General features: G+C 46.8%; 1 protein-coding gene across 4 annotated transcripts in view; it reads left to right on the top strand.

Moving 5' to 3' along the window:
* The window catches only part of patj (PATJ crumbs cell polarity complex component), a 157,312-nt gene that overhangs the window by 61,721 nt on the left and 79,330 nt on the right, over positions 1 to 16,261 (top strand). For 3 of the 4 annotated variants that reach the window (XM_084461680.1, XM_084461679.1, XM_084461677.1), the window contains 6 exons: positions 3,107 to 3,187; positions 3,642 to 3,713; positions 3,974 to 4,151; positions 6,127 to 6,237; positions 6,692 to 6,751; positions 10,643 to 10,751. In XM_084461680.1, coding sequence (XP_084317806.1) covers positions 3,107 to 3,187; positions 3,642 to 3,713; positions 3,974 to 4,151; positions 6,127 to 6,237; positions 6,692 to 6,751; positions 10,643 to 10,751 — 611 coding nt within the window. The remainder of the gene's footprint in view (positions 1 to 3,106; positions 3,188 to 3,641; positions 3,714 to 3,973; positions 4,152 to 6,126; positions 6,238 to 6,691; positions 6,752 to 10,642; positions 10,752 to 16,261) is intronic. The other variant, XM_084461678.1, reaches the window with a different exon arrangement.

The following is a 16,261-nucleotide window of genomic DNA, read 5'->3' as shown; positions in this document are numbered from 1 at the left end:
CTTTCGTCCTCCTTGTTGACGGAGCCGCCGCCAGATGGAGCGCTGAGCGTCCGCGTTCTCCCGCTGGGTCGGGTTCAGGCCGCCCTTTTTAACGATGGTCTTCAGTCGGTCTATATATCACCTTTTCTGGCCCTCTGCCGAGCGCCGGCCGAGGTTTAACTGGCCGCACAGCGCCTTGCGCGGTCAGCGCTCTTTCGGCATCCTGATGACACGGCCGAGCCAGCGAGGTTGGCGCTCTGTCCCGGTAGCCTCCACACTGTGACCCCACTGTGACCCCACTGTGACCCCACTGTCCTTCATCTCCTCGCGGAGCCGCAATGTCACACACAGGAGGAGGATGTTAAAAACACGCGCACACACACACACTCACACGCACACACACTCACGGACGCACGCCTGCACGCGCACACACACACACACACACACACACACACACACACACACCAGTGACTGTTAACAATGGATATGTATGGGGATTGAAAGGTGTTTGTGCGCATCAATAATTCATACTGAAAGTCGCTGCCCATCCTTTGCCGTAGGCTGAAAACTCACCTCTTCAGGAAGTACCCTGACCCCTCCTACTAGCACCTATTGTATTTATATTCAGCTGCTCTAGTACTTTTGCTTTAGTACCGGTTAAGCTTGTAGATGCTTGTTTAGAAAAGAGATGCACTTATGTGTTCTGGTGAGTCATAGTACATTCACTACCTACGTCGAATGTAATTACTGTAAGTAAACGCTGTTGGATAAAAGCAGCAATTAGCAGATGCTTTTATCCAGCAGCGGCAGCGGCGGCTTTTATCCAACAGCAGCTAAATGACTGTTCTTGCATCATAATGAGCTGCTCTCGGTCCACCTGTCCGTCCCTCTATACGGACTTTCCTCAGACAAGGTCGGCCTGACCGCTTCTCTATTTGGCACGCGTATCCGCAGGTGTCCCAGACAGACTGTGACGAGGTCGAATTTTTAATTTATTTACATTTTGGTTCATTTTAACATAAAGTACTGATACGAGCGCCAGCCAATAGACATACTGCTCCACATAGAACCTCGCCTCCAGCGTTCCAGCTGCCTACAATGGACTAAATGTCCAATTACTGATTACTGCTCCAACAGGTATCAGGACTAGTGTAATGTAATGTAACCCAAAAAAAGTAAGAATCAAAGTCACAAGCTGGTGCTAGTCCTTTGTAGAGCCTCTCTGTAAAGTATGAACTGTATAGCTCTCTCAAGTTACACTTTGCCATTTCCAAATTCTCATCATCTAAAAACCCGTCGGAAATAACAGTTGAACTCATTTTCCAGACTGCGACCCAAATATGATGTGGTCTTGAGATGCCGCCCTGCTCGCGTCTGCTCTGTGCCGTGTCAACTCTACTAAGCCCAGAGGATGTTTGACTGCCCATGACCGCACCAAGCCTGTTCACCCGGTCAGCTTATTAGTGCACTACACCGTCTCAACAGTGCCCCCTTCCACCCCAGGCAGGGAATAACAAAGCTGCTGTCTCTCTGCCTCCGGAATGTTCTGCTCAGGCTCTGGTTAACATGCTTCTCTGTGAGATGAGAATCTGTCAAGAGACAGTCCTGGAAGACGGCCACAAAGATCACTGGCCTAAATGACTACAGGCCTGACCTCTGTACGTTGAAAAACCGCATGGCAAGAAACTCATTCTGATTCTGATATTGCTCCCTTTTGTCCCTCGTAAAGGAGTAGTAAAGGGAAAAATCATGTGTAGCCCTGTTTTAAGGTTACTTATGATCATATACAATGGTTCAGATCAAGAAGTCGACAAAACTAGCACTTTTGAGAAACTTGATAATTGCTCTACCACCGTTTAGGTCATACAATGGATGTTTGTGGGCACCTTGAAAAATCATTCAAAAACATGTTAAACTCTCGATTTCAAAGACAAGAAGCTCACCGAAGGGGTAATTGGTGTCCGTTGGTGTTCTGACATCAAATTTGCCGCAAAGTATGAATCCTGTAGGGTTTTATTGATAATTTTATGAAATCCATTGACTTGTATTGAAGCGACCGTTGTAGATGTGTAGATCAATCCGCAGAGGGGATTCAGGAAGCAGAACTACTTACGGTAGCTATTGTTATTGTTTATGTTGCTAGGCTACCTAGTTTGCGGAAGTTTACACACGTATGTGCTGCGACTAAATAGTTCTATGCTAAATATTTAAAAAAGCATTTCCAGATTAACTAGAATCTTACTTTATGGCGAATTATATGTCAGAACGCCAACTAACACCTTGGTGAGTTTCTTGTCTTTGAAATTGAGAGTTTAACATGTTTTTTTTTAATGATTTTTCAAGATGCCCACCCATATCCATTGTATGACCAAAACGGTGGTAGAGCAATTATCAGACTTTCTCAAAAGTGCTAGTTTTGTCAACTTTTTGATCTGAACCATTGTATATGATCATAAGTAGGCTAACCTTAAAACAGGGCTAAAAATGCATTTTCCCTTTACTATTCCTTTAAGGCAGTTCAACAGATGTGAGGTTTGATGCCGATTGGCAGGGAGTGAGTCATACTCTTGAGCTACAGACTCAGAAGTGGCACATACTCTATTATGTAGTATGCGGAGTGCAGTGACTCAACATAATATTTGAGTCTGGAGAGAGACTAGTACAGATCTACAAACCAATCAGGCGTAAGGTGGAGCACTTTTACTGATGGCCCAGGGATGACATGGCACCAGAGTAGCAGAGGAAACTCTGTCTTCATACTGTAGCTGTAGTCTGGGGTGACCTGGGGCTTTCTGAGTACCCCACTCTGTAGAAGGATGACAACCACAGATCAGCTCTCTGTTACAGAGAAGAATGTACAGTATAGTTTAGAGTAACGAATATACAGAGTGTCCTGTTGATAGCTTGTTTTTTCATATAGACGTCTCCTGTGCACCATCCACCGAGTCAAAATCCTTGTATGGGCAAATTAATACACTGCATGAATGAATTATGTTTCTGATTCTGAGGTATAGTAGGATATGCTACAGTATGTAGTCTTTAAGCCATCGGAATATAGACTCCCTGTGTATATATTACAATACTTTGATAGGTGCTGTTCATAACGGGAATGTTTTTTGTTGGCCAGGTCTGTGAGTGTGATTGACACAGAGAAGAGGAAAAGGAGGAGTCAATGGGGAGCGGCTCCACCAATCAGAGGAGGCCAAAGGTAGGAGGATGTGAACGCACAGCCTTATTACGCACGGCCATGTTAAAGGTGCTGTAGATAACATTTTTATAGTACGAATCATAAAAATAAAAACTCTAGCAAGGCTTGTGAGCCAATAGTATTAGGACCCCTGATCGCGCCGGACACAGAGATACCACGTGGTACCAATGTCGTAAGACTATTGGCTCACGAGCCTTGTTAGAGGTGGGAACCAAACCTCAGACAGATAAAACATTAATTTTGGACCTGCCAAACCTTTCAAATTCATAATCAATAATTATTTTGGGGGGGAAAGCAGTACTTTTATTCAGCGCCGTTCAAAATGCTTCTAAAATACTTTTTCTGATACCCTTCAGGTCAAAATGTTTAATCAGAATAAATAAAACTCTGTGTGTGTGTGTGTGTGTGTGTGTGTGTGTGTGTGTGTGTGTGTGTGTGTGTGTGTGTGTATTAGTGAGCTACCAGAGAGGGAGGAGGGAGAGGGAGAGGAGACCCCTGCCTTCAGTCACTGGGGACCCCCACGGAGGTAAGGCTGCCTGTAACATACACACACTCAAACACACACACTGAACACACACACACACACACACTCAAATACACACACACTGAAACACACACACACACACACACTAACTCATTAGAGCATGTAGACTTCCCCCACAGACCCAACTTTGATTTACGTGTGTCTGATAAATAAGCTGTGTGTGTGTGCGTGTGTGCGTGCTTGCGTGCGTGCGTGCGTGCGTGCGTGTGTGTGCGTGCTTGCGTGCGTGTGTGTGCCTCCAGCGTGGAGGTGTGGCAGCAGCCGGGCGAGTCTCTGGGCATCAGCATCGTGGGCGGACGCAGCGTGATCAGACGGCTGCGGAACGGGGAGGAGCTGAAAGGCATCTTCATCAAACAGGTGCTGGCAGACAGCCCTGCAGGACGCACGCACGCCCTGAAGACCGGAGACAAGATCCTACAGGTGAGAGCAGGCCACCGCCCCCCTAACTAACCCTAACCCTAACCCAGACAGCCCTGCAGGACGCACGCACGCCCTGAAGACCGGAGACAAGATCCTGCAGGTGAGAGCAGGCCACCGCCCCCCTAACTAACCCTAACCCTAACCCAGACAGCCCTGCAGGACGCACGCACGCCCTGAAGACCGGAGACAAGATCCTGCAGGTGAGAGCAGGCCACCGCCCCCCTAACTAACCCTAACCCTAACCCAGACAGCCCTGCAGGACGCACGCACGCCCTGAAGACCGGAGACAAGATCCTGCAGGTGAGAGCTGGACCCAACTGGACCTCCCGTCTCTCCTGAAAGACCCCAAAAGTCAAAAATGGCATACTGATATGACATTTTTAGCATAAGTCAACGGAGTTTTACATAGCAAAAATTACCATTGCGGCTAGCGATGGATAAATAAAATATATTAATAGTTTTAAAAAAAAAAAGAAGAGAGAAAAAAAGAACTAACATACTAATGTGTTTAAAATTACAGGACCGGGGTGGGGGGGGGGGGGGTCTATTGGCCACACAGTGACACACACATTACACACATTGAGCAGTGACATAGCACACAACACATACACACATGCAACTTCAGGTCAGGAACATGCAAACTGCACACAGAAAAGCCTTCTTGCTGTGAGGAGACTACACCACCATGTAGCACGTGAGCGATTTTGGGGTTCAGTGTCTTGCTCAAGGACACTTGGGCACACTGTCGGGAGCTAGGATCGAACCGGGTACCTTCCGACCTTGTGATCCCCAGCCGGCCGCTCTACCTCAATGGCTATGTACCGCCCCCCCACTCTTAATATGTGCTTCAAAAGGAAGATCAGAATTTTAAACTTCACCTAGATTTTCACCGGGTTTTTAGTCTTTAGTGAATGTGAATTAAATGTGCAGCCAGATTCTCTCTCTGGTCTTTTGCTCCAATGATGAGAACTTCTATCTTGTCCTGGTTTAATTGCAGTAGGTTTGAGCCATCCAGGTATTTACATCTGTAAAGGGTTTTTGGTGGGGCTCAAATCCTTGGGTGACACAGACATCCAGCATTTTAGTAATGACCCGTTTTAGTAATGACCCGTTTTAGTAATGACTCATTTTAGTGATGACTCATTTTAGTAATGACTCATTTTAGTAATGACTCATTTTAGTAATGTCTCGGTTACAGGAGCACAATGCTGCAGAAGTGTTCCATCAGTCTTGTACCAGTAACAGGGGTGGTAATATACTGCAGTGCACAGCAATGTTGTACCAGCAATGCAGCAATGTTACCGTAATGTTAAAGCAATGTTGTACCAGCAATGTAGCAATGTTATCGTAATGTTACAGCAATGTTGTACCAGCAATACAGTAATGTTCTCAAAATGTGGCAGCAATGGATTTTGTATAGGAGGATTTTACAGCTTGGATGTAAAAAGTGTCTCCGCTACGCCACTGCAGTGCTACATATCTCAATCCTGCTGAAACAACAAACTATACATTTAGCTACAGCTCACCCCCCTCCCAGTCCTGTCCTGACCAGTCTTTAAACACTTGCATTCCCTTTCACTTATTTCCTCTCCTCTCCTCTCTCTCCCTCTCTCTCTACTCCCTCCACCCCCTTTTCTCCCTCCATCCCTCTCTCACTCCCCCCTCCATCCCTCCCCTCTCCTCTCCATCTATCCCTCTCTCTCACTACTCCCTCTCTCCTCCCTCCACCCCTCTCTCCTCCCTCCACCCCTCTCTCTCTCCTCCCTCCACCCCTCTCTCTCACTCCCCCCTCTCTCCCTCTCCTCCCTCCACCTCTCTCTCTCCTCCCTCCACCCCTCTCTCTCTCTCCTCCCTTCACCCCTCTCTCTCACTCCCTCCTCTCTCCCTCTCCTTCCTCCACCCCTCTCTCTCCCCCCTCTCTCTCTCCTCCCTCCACCCCTCTCTCTCCTCCCTCCACCCCTCTCTCTCTGGGCAGGTGTCTGGTGTGGACCTGCAGAGTGCTGGTCATGAGGAGGCGGTCCAGGCCATCAAAGCTGCACCCAGCCCTGTGGTCTTCATCGTCCAGAGCCTGTCTGCTACACCGAGGGTACACACATACACACACATACACACACTCACTCACACACACACGCGTACACACACACACGTACACACACACACACACACACGCATACACACACACATGCGCACACACGCGCACACACACACACACGCACACACACATACACACGCACACGCATACACACATGCACAGATACAGTCCACAAGCATATGCACACACATACCTGTACACACACATGCACACACACACCCATGCACACACACACACCCATTATCGCATCTCCTAACAAATGGCTTGATTTAGACTAGATTTCAGCTTGATTTGGGTTGCTGCTTGGTATCTCCTATCTTAAGATGAATGCAGTTTCACACTTTCTCCACCTTTCTTTGTGTGTGTGTGTGTGTCTATGTGCATCTCTGTGTGTGTCTGTGCGCATCTGTGTGTTTGTGTGTGTGTGTGTGCGCGTGTGTGCCCTCAGCCTACCTCTCTAACAGCGCCCAGTTACAACAAACACAAGGCAAAGAGGAAAGCTACACCGGTAAGCAGCCCAGACCAGTCACAGAGTCAAGCTTGAACTTACCAGTCACACAGAGTCAAGCTTAAACTAACCTGTGTCACACAAGAGTCAAGCTTAAACTAACCTGTGACACAGAGTCAAGCTTAAACTAACCAGTCACATAGAGTCAAGCTTAAACTAACCAGTCACACAGAGTCAAGCTTAAACTAACCTGTGACACAGAGTCAAGCTTAAACTAACCTGTGACACAGAGTCAAGCTTAAACTAACCTGTGACAGAGTCAAGCTTAAACTAACCTGTGACACAGAGTCAAGCTTCAACTAACCTGTGACACAGAGTCAAGCTTAAACTAACCAGTCACACAGAGTGGAGCTTAAAGGAGTAGTAAAGGGAAAAATCATGTTTAGCCCTGTTTTAAGGTTACTCATGATTATATACAATGGTTCAGATCAAAAAGTTGACAAAACTAGCACTTTTGAGAAAGTCTGATAATTGCTCTACCACCGTTTAGGTCATACAATGGATGTGGATGGGCACCTTGAAAAATCATTCAAAAACATGTTAAACTCTCGATTTCAAAGACAAGAAGCACTTTCCACAGGTGCTGCTAAAAATATGAAAAAAATGAAAAACTCATAGCTGCTTTAAACATAGTCAAACCTGTCACACAGCCTGTCGTGTGAAGCAAGCTTAAAGGCACCGTCCATAATATGTCAATAAGAATTTTTAAATTGTGCACCCTTGCTGCATTCCTCTATGGCCATGGGTAACCAAACGCACAGACCGTGAGATTGCAGCTGACTGAATCTATCGTGGCCGATGGGATTTTCCTTCGTACAGCTAGCTCGTAGCAGGCTCATAGTGCAGAAATGACATACTGCAGCTTTAAGTGGGTTTGACTCATTCATCTGGGCTCCATGTCTCTGTAGACTTGATAAGGTCTGGGAGAATTCCACCACCACTCCACCAGGGTGTGATTACGGAGTTGATACTGTTCCAGAGTGCTGCAGATGAAGACTTTAAAACTATCCTTAACCCAGTTTGTGGGAGAGAGAATGTTTTCATGGGAATTAGCTCTCCACTTTGCTGAGTCGAGGCGGTAGGGGGGGGGGGCAGACAGACAGACACAGAGTGGAATAGAGAGGTGCTCTTGATGGAGAAGACCTTATTACTCAGCTTGAGAATGGCAGAGCTCGACAGGAGCCAATCAGATCTTAGCAGGGCAGAATGCCCGTGGGTGGATAACTTGAGCTATGTCTATGCGCTTAGTAATTAAAGCCTGTTAATTAGATTTTTAACAGCGTCATGTTCACCTCTGGAGGCTTGAGTATAATAATGACATTTATAATTACATTATACTGTATGAGGCAACTGTCATTCATATTTCAACAATTTAATTCTGTTAGAAATGCACCTCCCACTAAAAGTCAAGCACCTTCAGGCATCAGACTCGGATAGTGTTACTGTGTATTTATACAGTATGCTGTATTTTCAAACATGCTTTCCCCTTTCCTTCCTTCCTTCCTTGCTTCCTTCCTTCTCTCCAAACTTTCATCGTTTCCTCACTTCTCAAGGGTGAGCTTTCATGCAATATATATTATCAATATATTAACTAGTTTTGAAACCCATTGGAGCACTGTGTACCTCAACTAAATACTGTACATCTCTCCAGCTTAGCCCATCCAATCAACTTTAATCTGCTAGTTCTGATAGCCGTTGTAGCAATCAGTAAATGGCAATTTAGTCCATTATATGCCCGTCTCCCCCCCCCCCCCCATAGCTGACGTTGTGTTTTGTAAGTCCCGTCTAAGTGCTAGCTTGGTTTGGCTATTGTTTGCAAGCTAACTGGCTACTACTATTGGGTGGACAATAGAACGCACTAATGTTGGGCAAAGCTGAGCAACGGCAAAATAATTCTAGAGTAGGCTGGGGTGAGGTAATAGTCAAGTGTTTGTATCAGGGCTGGTGTGAGGTAATAGTCAAGTGTTTGTATCAGGGCTGGGGTGAGGTAATAGTTCAGTATTTGTATCAGGGCTGGTGTGAGGTAATAGTCCAGTGTTTGTATCAGGGCTGGGGTGAGGTAATAGTTCAGTATTTGTATCAGGGCTGGTGTGAGGTAGTTCAGTATTTGTATCAGGGCTGGTGTGAGGTAATAATCCAGTGTTTGTATCAGGGCTGGTGTGAGGTAATAGTTCAGTGTTTGTATCAGGGCTGGTGTGAGGTAATAGTTCAGTGTTTGTATCAGGGCTAGTGTGAGGTAATAGTTCAGTGTTTGTATCAGGGCTAGGGTGAGGTAATAGTTCAGTGTTTGTATCAGGGCTAGGGTGAGGTAATAGTTCAGTGTTTGTGTCAGGGCTAGTGTGAGGTAATAGTTCAGTGTTTGTATCAGGGCTGGTGTGAGGTAATAGCTCAGTGTTTGTATCAGGGCTAGGTGGAGGTAATAGTTCAGTGTTTGTATCAGGGCTGGTGTGAGGTAATAGTCCAGTGTTTGTGTCAGGGCTAGTGTGAGGTAATAGTTCAGTGTTTGTATCAGGGCTAGGGTGAGGTAATAGTTCAGTGTTTGTATCAGGGTTAGGGTGAGGTAATAGTTCAGTGTTTGTATCAGGGCTGGTTTGAGGTAATAGTCCAGTGTTTGTGTCAGGGCTGGTGTGAGGTAATAGTTCAGTGTTTGTGTCAGGGCTGGTGTGAGGAAGTGGTTCAGTGTTTGTATCAGGGCTGGTGTGAGGTAATAGTTCAGTGTTTGTGTCAGGGCTGGTGTGAGGTAATAGTCCAGTATTTGTATCAGGGCTGGTGTGAGGTAATAGTTCAGTGTTTGTATCAGGGCTGGTGTGAGGTAATAGTTCAGTGTTTGTATCGGGGCTGGTGTGAGGTAATAGTTCAGTGTTTGTGTCAGGGCTAGTGTGAGGTAATAGTTCAGTGTTTGTATCAGGGCTGGTGTGAGGTAATAGTTCAGTGTTTGTGTCAGGGCTGGTTTGAGGTAATAGTCCAGTGTTTGTGTCAGGGCTGGTGTGAGGTAATAGTTCAGTATTTGTATCAGGGCTGGTGTGAGGTAATAGTCCAGGGTTTGTATCAGGGCTGGTGTGAGGTAATAGTTCAGTGTTTGTATCAGGGCTGGTGTGAGGTAATAGTTCAGTGTTTGTATCAGGGCTGGTGTGAGGTAATAGTTCAGTGTTTGTATCAGGGCTGGTGTGAGGTAATAGTTCAGTGTTTGTATCAGGGCTGGTGTGAGGTAATAGTTCAGTGTTTGTATCAGGGCTGGTGTGAGGTAATAGTTCAGTGTTTGTATCAGGGCTGGTGTGAGGTAATAGTTCAGTGTTTGTATCAGGGCTGGGGTGAGGTAATAGTTCAGTGTTTGTATCAGGGCTGGTGTGAGGTAATAGTTCAGTGTTTGTATCAGGGGAGCCTCACTAATTTGGGGCAAAGCTGCAGCTCCTTACAACTTTGGGTGGGGTTCTATTCAGAGCAGTATTTTTATTGGCTGGTGTATTTTATGTTAAAATTAGCCAAAACGTAAATTAATTAAAAATCTGACCCTGCCATGGTCTGAGGTGTCACTACTCTCTCAACTACCCCCACGCACATACACACACGCACACAGACACACACGCACACAGACACACACGCTCGCATACACACATGCACAGATACAGTACACAAGCATATACACACACACGCACACACACACACACACACACACACACACACACACACACACACACACACACACACTAGTAATAGCTCTAATACACCTGGTTCAGTTAGTCGCGGCATAAGTAGCTGACACCCCTCAACTCTCTTGAATCGGAGGGAGTTTGGTTTGTCAACTCGATGGATTGTGAGACATACAGTAAGGATGTCCTCTAAATGTGATGCTGTCTGTCTGTCTGTGTGTGTGTGTGTGTCCCGATGCAGAAAGCTGCTCTGGGAGGAGCCCCGCCCCCCTCGAGACTGCCCCCTCCATACCGGCCTCCCAGCCAACTGACAGAAGAGCAGAACGAGGAAGAGCTGGAGGAGGTCAAAGGTGGGTCTGTCTCCTCTCATTTCCTGTCAAGGTGGCGTTTCATCTTCAATGTTCTGAACGTTGGTGTGATAGGCAGACTGACACAGAACTGACTGACTGACTGACTGACTGACTGACTGACTGACTGACTGACTGACTGACTGACTGACTGACTGACTATGAAACAGAACTGACAGACTGACTATGAAACAGACTGATATGCAGACTGACTAAACAGATGTGTGGTGAATTCCCAGTGAGCCTTAAGGGGTCAACACTGCTATCAGCCTCCGTCAGGGCTGTGCTCTGTTGCTCTGGGTCCACCTCGCCTGCTCATATCAGAACCATCCCGTGTTTCCAGACCTTATCTTCTGCTCTCAATGCTGCCAGCTCCTATTTTGGGTGTCGTCATCCAAATACCATGTATGTAAGACGTGTGCGTGGTGTGCGTGTGTGCGTGTGTGTGTGTGTGTGGGGGGGGGGGGGTGTATGCAAGACAGACACGTTTGTGATTCCCCCCAGTCCAGCCCAATTCCAGACAGGATCACTCACATTGATAAGTGCTATTGCATTAGCAACGACTGACTATCCCTCCATCTCTCTCTCCCTCGAGCCCTCTGTCCCCCTCTCTCTATCCCTCCATCTCTCTCTCCCTCTCTCTATCCCTCCATCTCTCTCTCCCTCTGTCCCCCTCTCTCTATCCCTCCATTCTCTCTCCCTCGAGCCCTCTGCCCCCCTCTCTCAGGCACGGGCTGTAAAGTTCCAATAGAATATTTTTCCTCTACTGTCTTCACCGTAGTCACTCTGGAGCTTGGTCGCTTCCAGGCATTATGTTTTTTTCTAGATATTATTGCCGACTCTGAGAAATGAATAATCAGCTCACTTTCAAATAGGTGTTCTACCATAAACTCTTGAAAATTAAAACCACTTCCGATTCGGTTTTATAAACGCTATTTTGTACCACGATATACTAGAGGGCAGATGGCAGCCTAGCAAATGTTTTGTTCTGTTTCTCCACTCCAGTTTGTTTGGTGGACATTACTTTCCGGTAAGGCGGGTCTTTCACCCTATTGGAGATGTAGGCAGTGGCTCTGATTGGTTGGTTAGTTTTTGGCACTGGTCTAGTGACGATTTTCAATGTGGATGTCTCCAGATGTCGAAAGCCTGGTATATCGCAAGACTACAGGCAGACAGACACCCAGACCATTTCTCTCTGTATAGTGAAGATCAGACAGACAGACAGACCAACATTACATTACATTACATTACAGTCATTTAGCAGACGCTTTTATCCAAAGCGACTAACAATAATTGCATTTAACGTAGGAAGAGACAGAGACAGACAGACAGACAGACAGACAGACAGACAGACAGACAGACAGACAGACACACAGACAGACACACAGACACACAGACAGACACACAGACAGACAGACAGACACACAGACAGACAGACAGACACACACACAGACAGACAGACACACAGACACACAAACAGACCTTTTCTTTCTTCATAGTGAAGACAGACACACCAAGATAATTTCTCTCTGTGTAGTGAAGATAACAGGCCTTTGAGTGATGTTGAGTTGAGTGATTACTACAGGCCTGTCCATTTCTGACGCAGCAGTGGGATTGATTGTCGTGTGTGTGTGTGTGTGTGTGTGTGTGTGTGTGTGTGTGTGTGTGTGTGTGTGTGTGTGTGTGTGTGTGTGTGTGTGTGTGTGTGTGTGTGTGTGTGTGTGTGTGTGTGTGTGTGTGTGTGTGTGTGTGTGTGTGTGTGTGTGTGTGTGTGTGTGTGTGTGTGTGTGTGTGTGTGTGTGGAGCACTAAAGTGGGCTCCTGTGTGTGTGGAGCACTAAAGTGGGCTCCTGCCAGGCAGGAGCTAGCAGTGTCACTCTGTCTCGTTTACTTTTTGCACAAACAACAAATTAGGAGTCTATTTATATGATGTCTGTGGGTGTGTGTGTAATTAATTGAAGTGGCAATTCATATCGCTAGTCGTCACTGTAAATGAGGGCAACCTCAATGCCTCTCTAAATGGTTTAAATAAAATAAAAATACAACTATTTTGTTAGGCTATGCATGGCAATGATTTTGAATTTGCAGATAGCCATAGTCTAACAGGGTGGTGTCAGGTCTTTGAGTGGAGTTATGAACTAGTCTAACGGTGGTGTGATGTCTCTGAGTGGCGTTTTAACAGTGGTCTAACAGGGTGGTGTCAGGTCTTTGAGTGGAGTTATGAACTAGTCTAACAGGGTGGTGTGAGGTCTCTGAGTGGAGTTATGAACTAGTCTAACGGTGGTGTGATGTCTCTGAGTGGCGTTTTAACAGTGGTCTAACAGGGTGGTGTCAGGTCTTTGAGTGGAGTTATGAACTAGTCTAACAGGGTGGTGTCAGGTCACTGAGTGGAGTATTAAAGTCTATATTTATGTTTTGTTTTTCAAACATCCTGTTTCCTGTCAAACATTGTCATTATTTTCATGTTTTCATACTTCAACTTTTGGCTTGTTGTATGAGGTCTGACTTTCACTGTCATTGGCTGGTGTCTGGTCCCGATTCTCTGGGCAGTGATAGGGGCTCAACTTTCTGTGTGTGTGTGTGCGTGTGCGAGTGTGTGTGTGTGTGTGCGCACGAGAGCGAGCGAGCGTATGAGCGTGTGTGTGCGCTTGCGTTCCTGTTTGTCACATACAGTGGCCAGCCTCGGATGAAGAACCCATAAAGACAGGGTTGAGCACCAGAGACGGTTCTGCTATCATATTTGTTGCTGTGGGGTTTTTTTTTCTGTTAAGCTGCATATCATCGAGTTCGAATGCTCAAACCCTCTTTATATGGAAACATGAATATTCAGGAGCTGGGAATTCTAGGCCTATCTTTTAACCTTTTACTTGAATTGCTGCAGTCATATCATCTCGCTTTAAAAGAACAAATTGTCCAAATGTACAGTACAGTATACAGTAATGCACACACCACCTCCCCCACCATAGTCCTGCTTATAGCTGGCCTACTGTAGCTCAGACTAGCCTGTCCGTGAAGCCTGGTTCGTCAGTGTGTTTGCGGCGGTGCTTCTCCTGCGGTCTCTATTCATCTGAGCTTCAGTGCACCATAGCGCCCAGCAGCCCTGCTGCTCTGCCTGCCTCTTCTGCCCACTAATGAGCCTGCAGAGGAGGACATGGTCTCTGTAGCACAGATCAACACACTTTAATCCCTCTATCTCTCTCTCTCTCTCTCCCCCCCTCTCTCCATCTCTCTAACCCCATTCAGACATAAAAGGGTTGCCATTCAATTCTAGGGAATTACCTGTTCGGGGGCATGTATGAATGGGATTTCACAGGAAGTCTGCACAGCCAATTTCCCGTGTCAGGACCTATTATCCCTGTGAATCTGTCAGGAAGGCTGTGTTGTGAACAGAAGCCGTTACATTACAGGGTAGGTCAGTCTGGCGAAAGACACAAAGCACTAGGGATTTTAGGTGCCACTGGAAGTTCCAAAATTCACCCAAAGGGAAATTTCTTCATTTTTTTAACATGAGCGGAATAGTTAGGGCTCTCTCTCCCCCTTTCTCTCTACCCCCCCCCCCCTTCAATCTCCCCCCCCCCCCCTCAATCTCCCTCCGCCCCCCCCCCCTCTCTCTCCACCCCCCCCCCCCCCCATCTCTTTCTCTCCTCATCTCTCAAGATTCAGTGAAGGTCTGTTTATTGTTTTTTCACTGTTTTTTCTTTCATCATCTCTCTCTCTCCCGCTCTCTCTCTCCCCCCTCTCTCTCTCTCTCATCTTTCTGCATTCTCTTCCACCTCCACCCCATCCCTCATTCTTATACCCTCCCCTTCCTCTGTCTTGTATTGACCGCCCCTACACACCCCTGCACACCCCCCTCTCTCCAGTCCACAACAGACCAGCAATACATGGGAGAAAAGATGCCTCAATCCCTTCTCTACTTTATTTCCCCCAGCCCTTTTTCTCTCTCTCCCTGATGTTACTGTCTCTCACTCCCTCTCTCCCTCTATCTCTCTCTCTCCCTCTCTCTCTCCCCCCCCATCTCCCTCTTTCTCCCTCCATCTCTCTCTCCCTCCATCTCTCTGCGTGTTGATTTGTGGTAACAGAGTGCTTTAATAGAGTGCTCCGCAGCACAGCAATCATCTGGGCCCAGAGCCTTCCCCCTTGACAGCCTAGTGAGCGTATCGCCGTGTTTAAGAGCCCAACCACTCCGCACAGCATCTCGCCACGTTACCCGCAGAGAACGCCTCCATGGAGGACGACTACAGTCCTATAAACCCTTTTGGCTGTTTGTAGGTTTAAACGGGTATCAAGAGCTCTCGGATGTTTACTTTCTTGTGGGATAACAAGGGGTCCACCATGCAGTAACCTTCAAACAGGAACAAGCTATGTCAAAGCTGCAATCATTGATTTTATTCCCAGTGTCAAAACTAATTACAGTAGAACCACCTGCTATCAGATTGTTTCACTGAGCCATAGCGTCCTAATAGCATCCTACTTCAATGACTCATCCCTACCGGTGGCCTGTCTGTGGTTATTCCAGCATTTCTGCCTGCGTTGTCAATAGCTGGCCCTTAGCTCTGCCCCCCCCGTGCCTTATATGGGTCTGGTCATTCGTTTTGGCCATTCGTTTGCACAAGTTTGTGCGAGTCCCTTACTGCCACCGGTAAAGTAAAATTAATGAATGCATCTTTAAGTTAAAGCAAAGAGCGGCATTATAATGAGTGTGAAGTTGCAGTAGAGGCCAATGAGCTTAGCTAGCGCTTAGCTTAGCTAGCGCTGCAATGGAAGGCCGGCTGCTTAACGTGTGTTTCTCTCTTTGCAGGACGCATGGGCTGACTGTTGTGTCTGTTGGAGACTGAGTGTGTGGCCAGGGGACGTAGCTAACCACTAGGCCATAGCTACGTGAGCTATCAGAGAGAGGGGAAGCCATCTTGTCCTCTGCACTGTCCTTTACCTCTTACTTACTGTGGGTGCATTATTCTCTCTGTGGACCTGTTTTGGGATTCTACTGCAGGCTTCAGGCTTGAACTATCACTGACTGTTTGAGAATGTGGACAGAGAGTTTGACCACGTTTTCTCGTAAAAGCCAGATTATGGAGGCGACACACTAAGCTAACTCGGTAGCATAGCTGCAACTCCTCCTGACGCTGTGTGAGTCCAATGTAGATGAGTCTTAGCAGTAGTCTCTCTGGCTGGCTTCAGGGTTGCAGCACTATCTCTGCTTCATGGGGCTTTTTTGCTAGTTTGCTTCATCCAGTATTGGCTGACTATAGTCCATTTTTGTCCATATTGTCCTTTTTATTTTTTTTATAAAACCCCCTTTTGATTCAGCGCTGCCTGCCGTCTGCGTTTTGGGTCCAACCTCCACCACCCAACCTTAACAGGTAGACTGGTGGGTAATATTGGCAGACTGTGGTGGGTAATATTGGCAGACTATGGTGGGTAATATTGGTAGACTGGTGGGTAATATTGGCAGACTGTGGTGGGTCATATTGGTACAGTAGACTGTGGTGGGTAATATTGGCAGACTGGTGG

This window comes from Borostomias antarcticus (genome assembly GCF_949987555.1).
Source record: "Borostomias antarcticus genome assembly, chromosome: 3".
NCBI lineage: Eukaryota > Metazoa > Chordata > Actinopteri > Stomiiformes > Stomiidae > Borostomias > Borostomias antarcticus.
The sequence above is the reverse complement of the archived record's forward strand: the minus strand, read 5'-3'. Positions and strand labels throughout refer to the sequence as shown.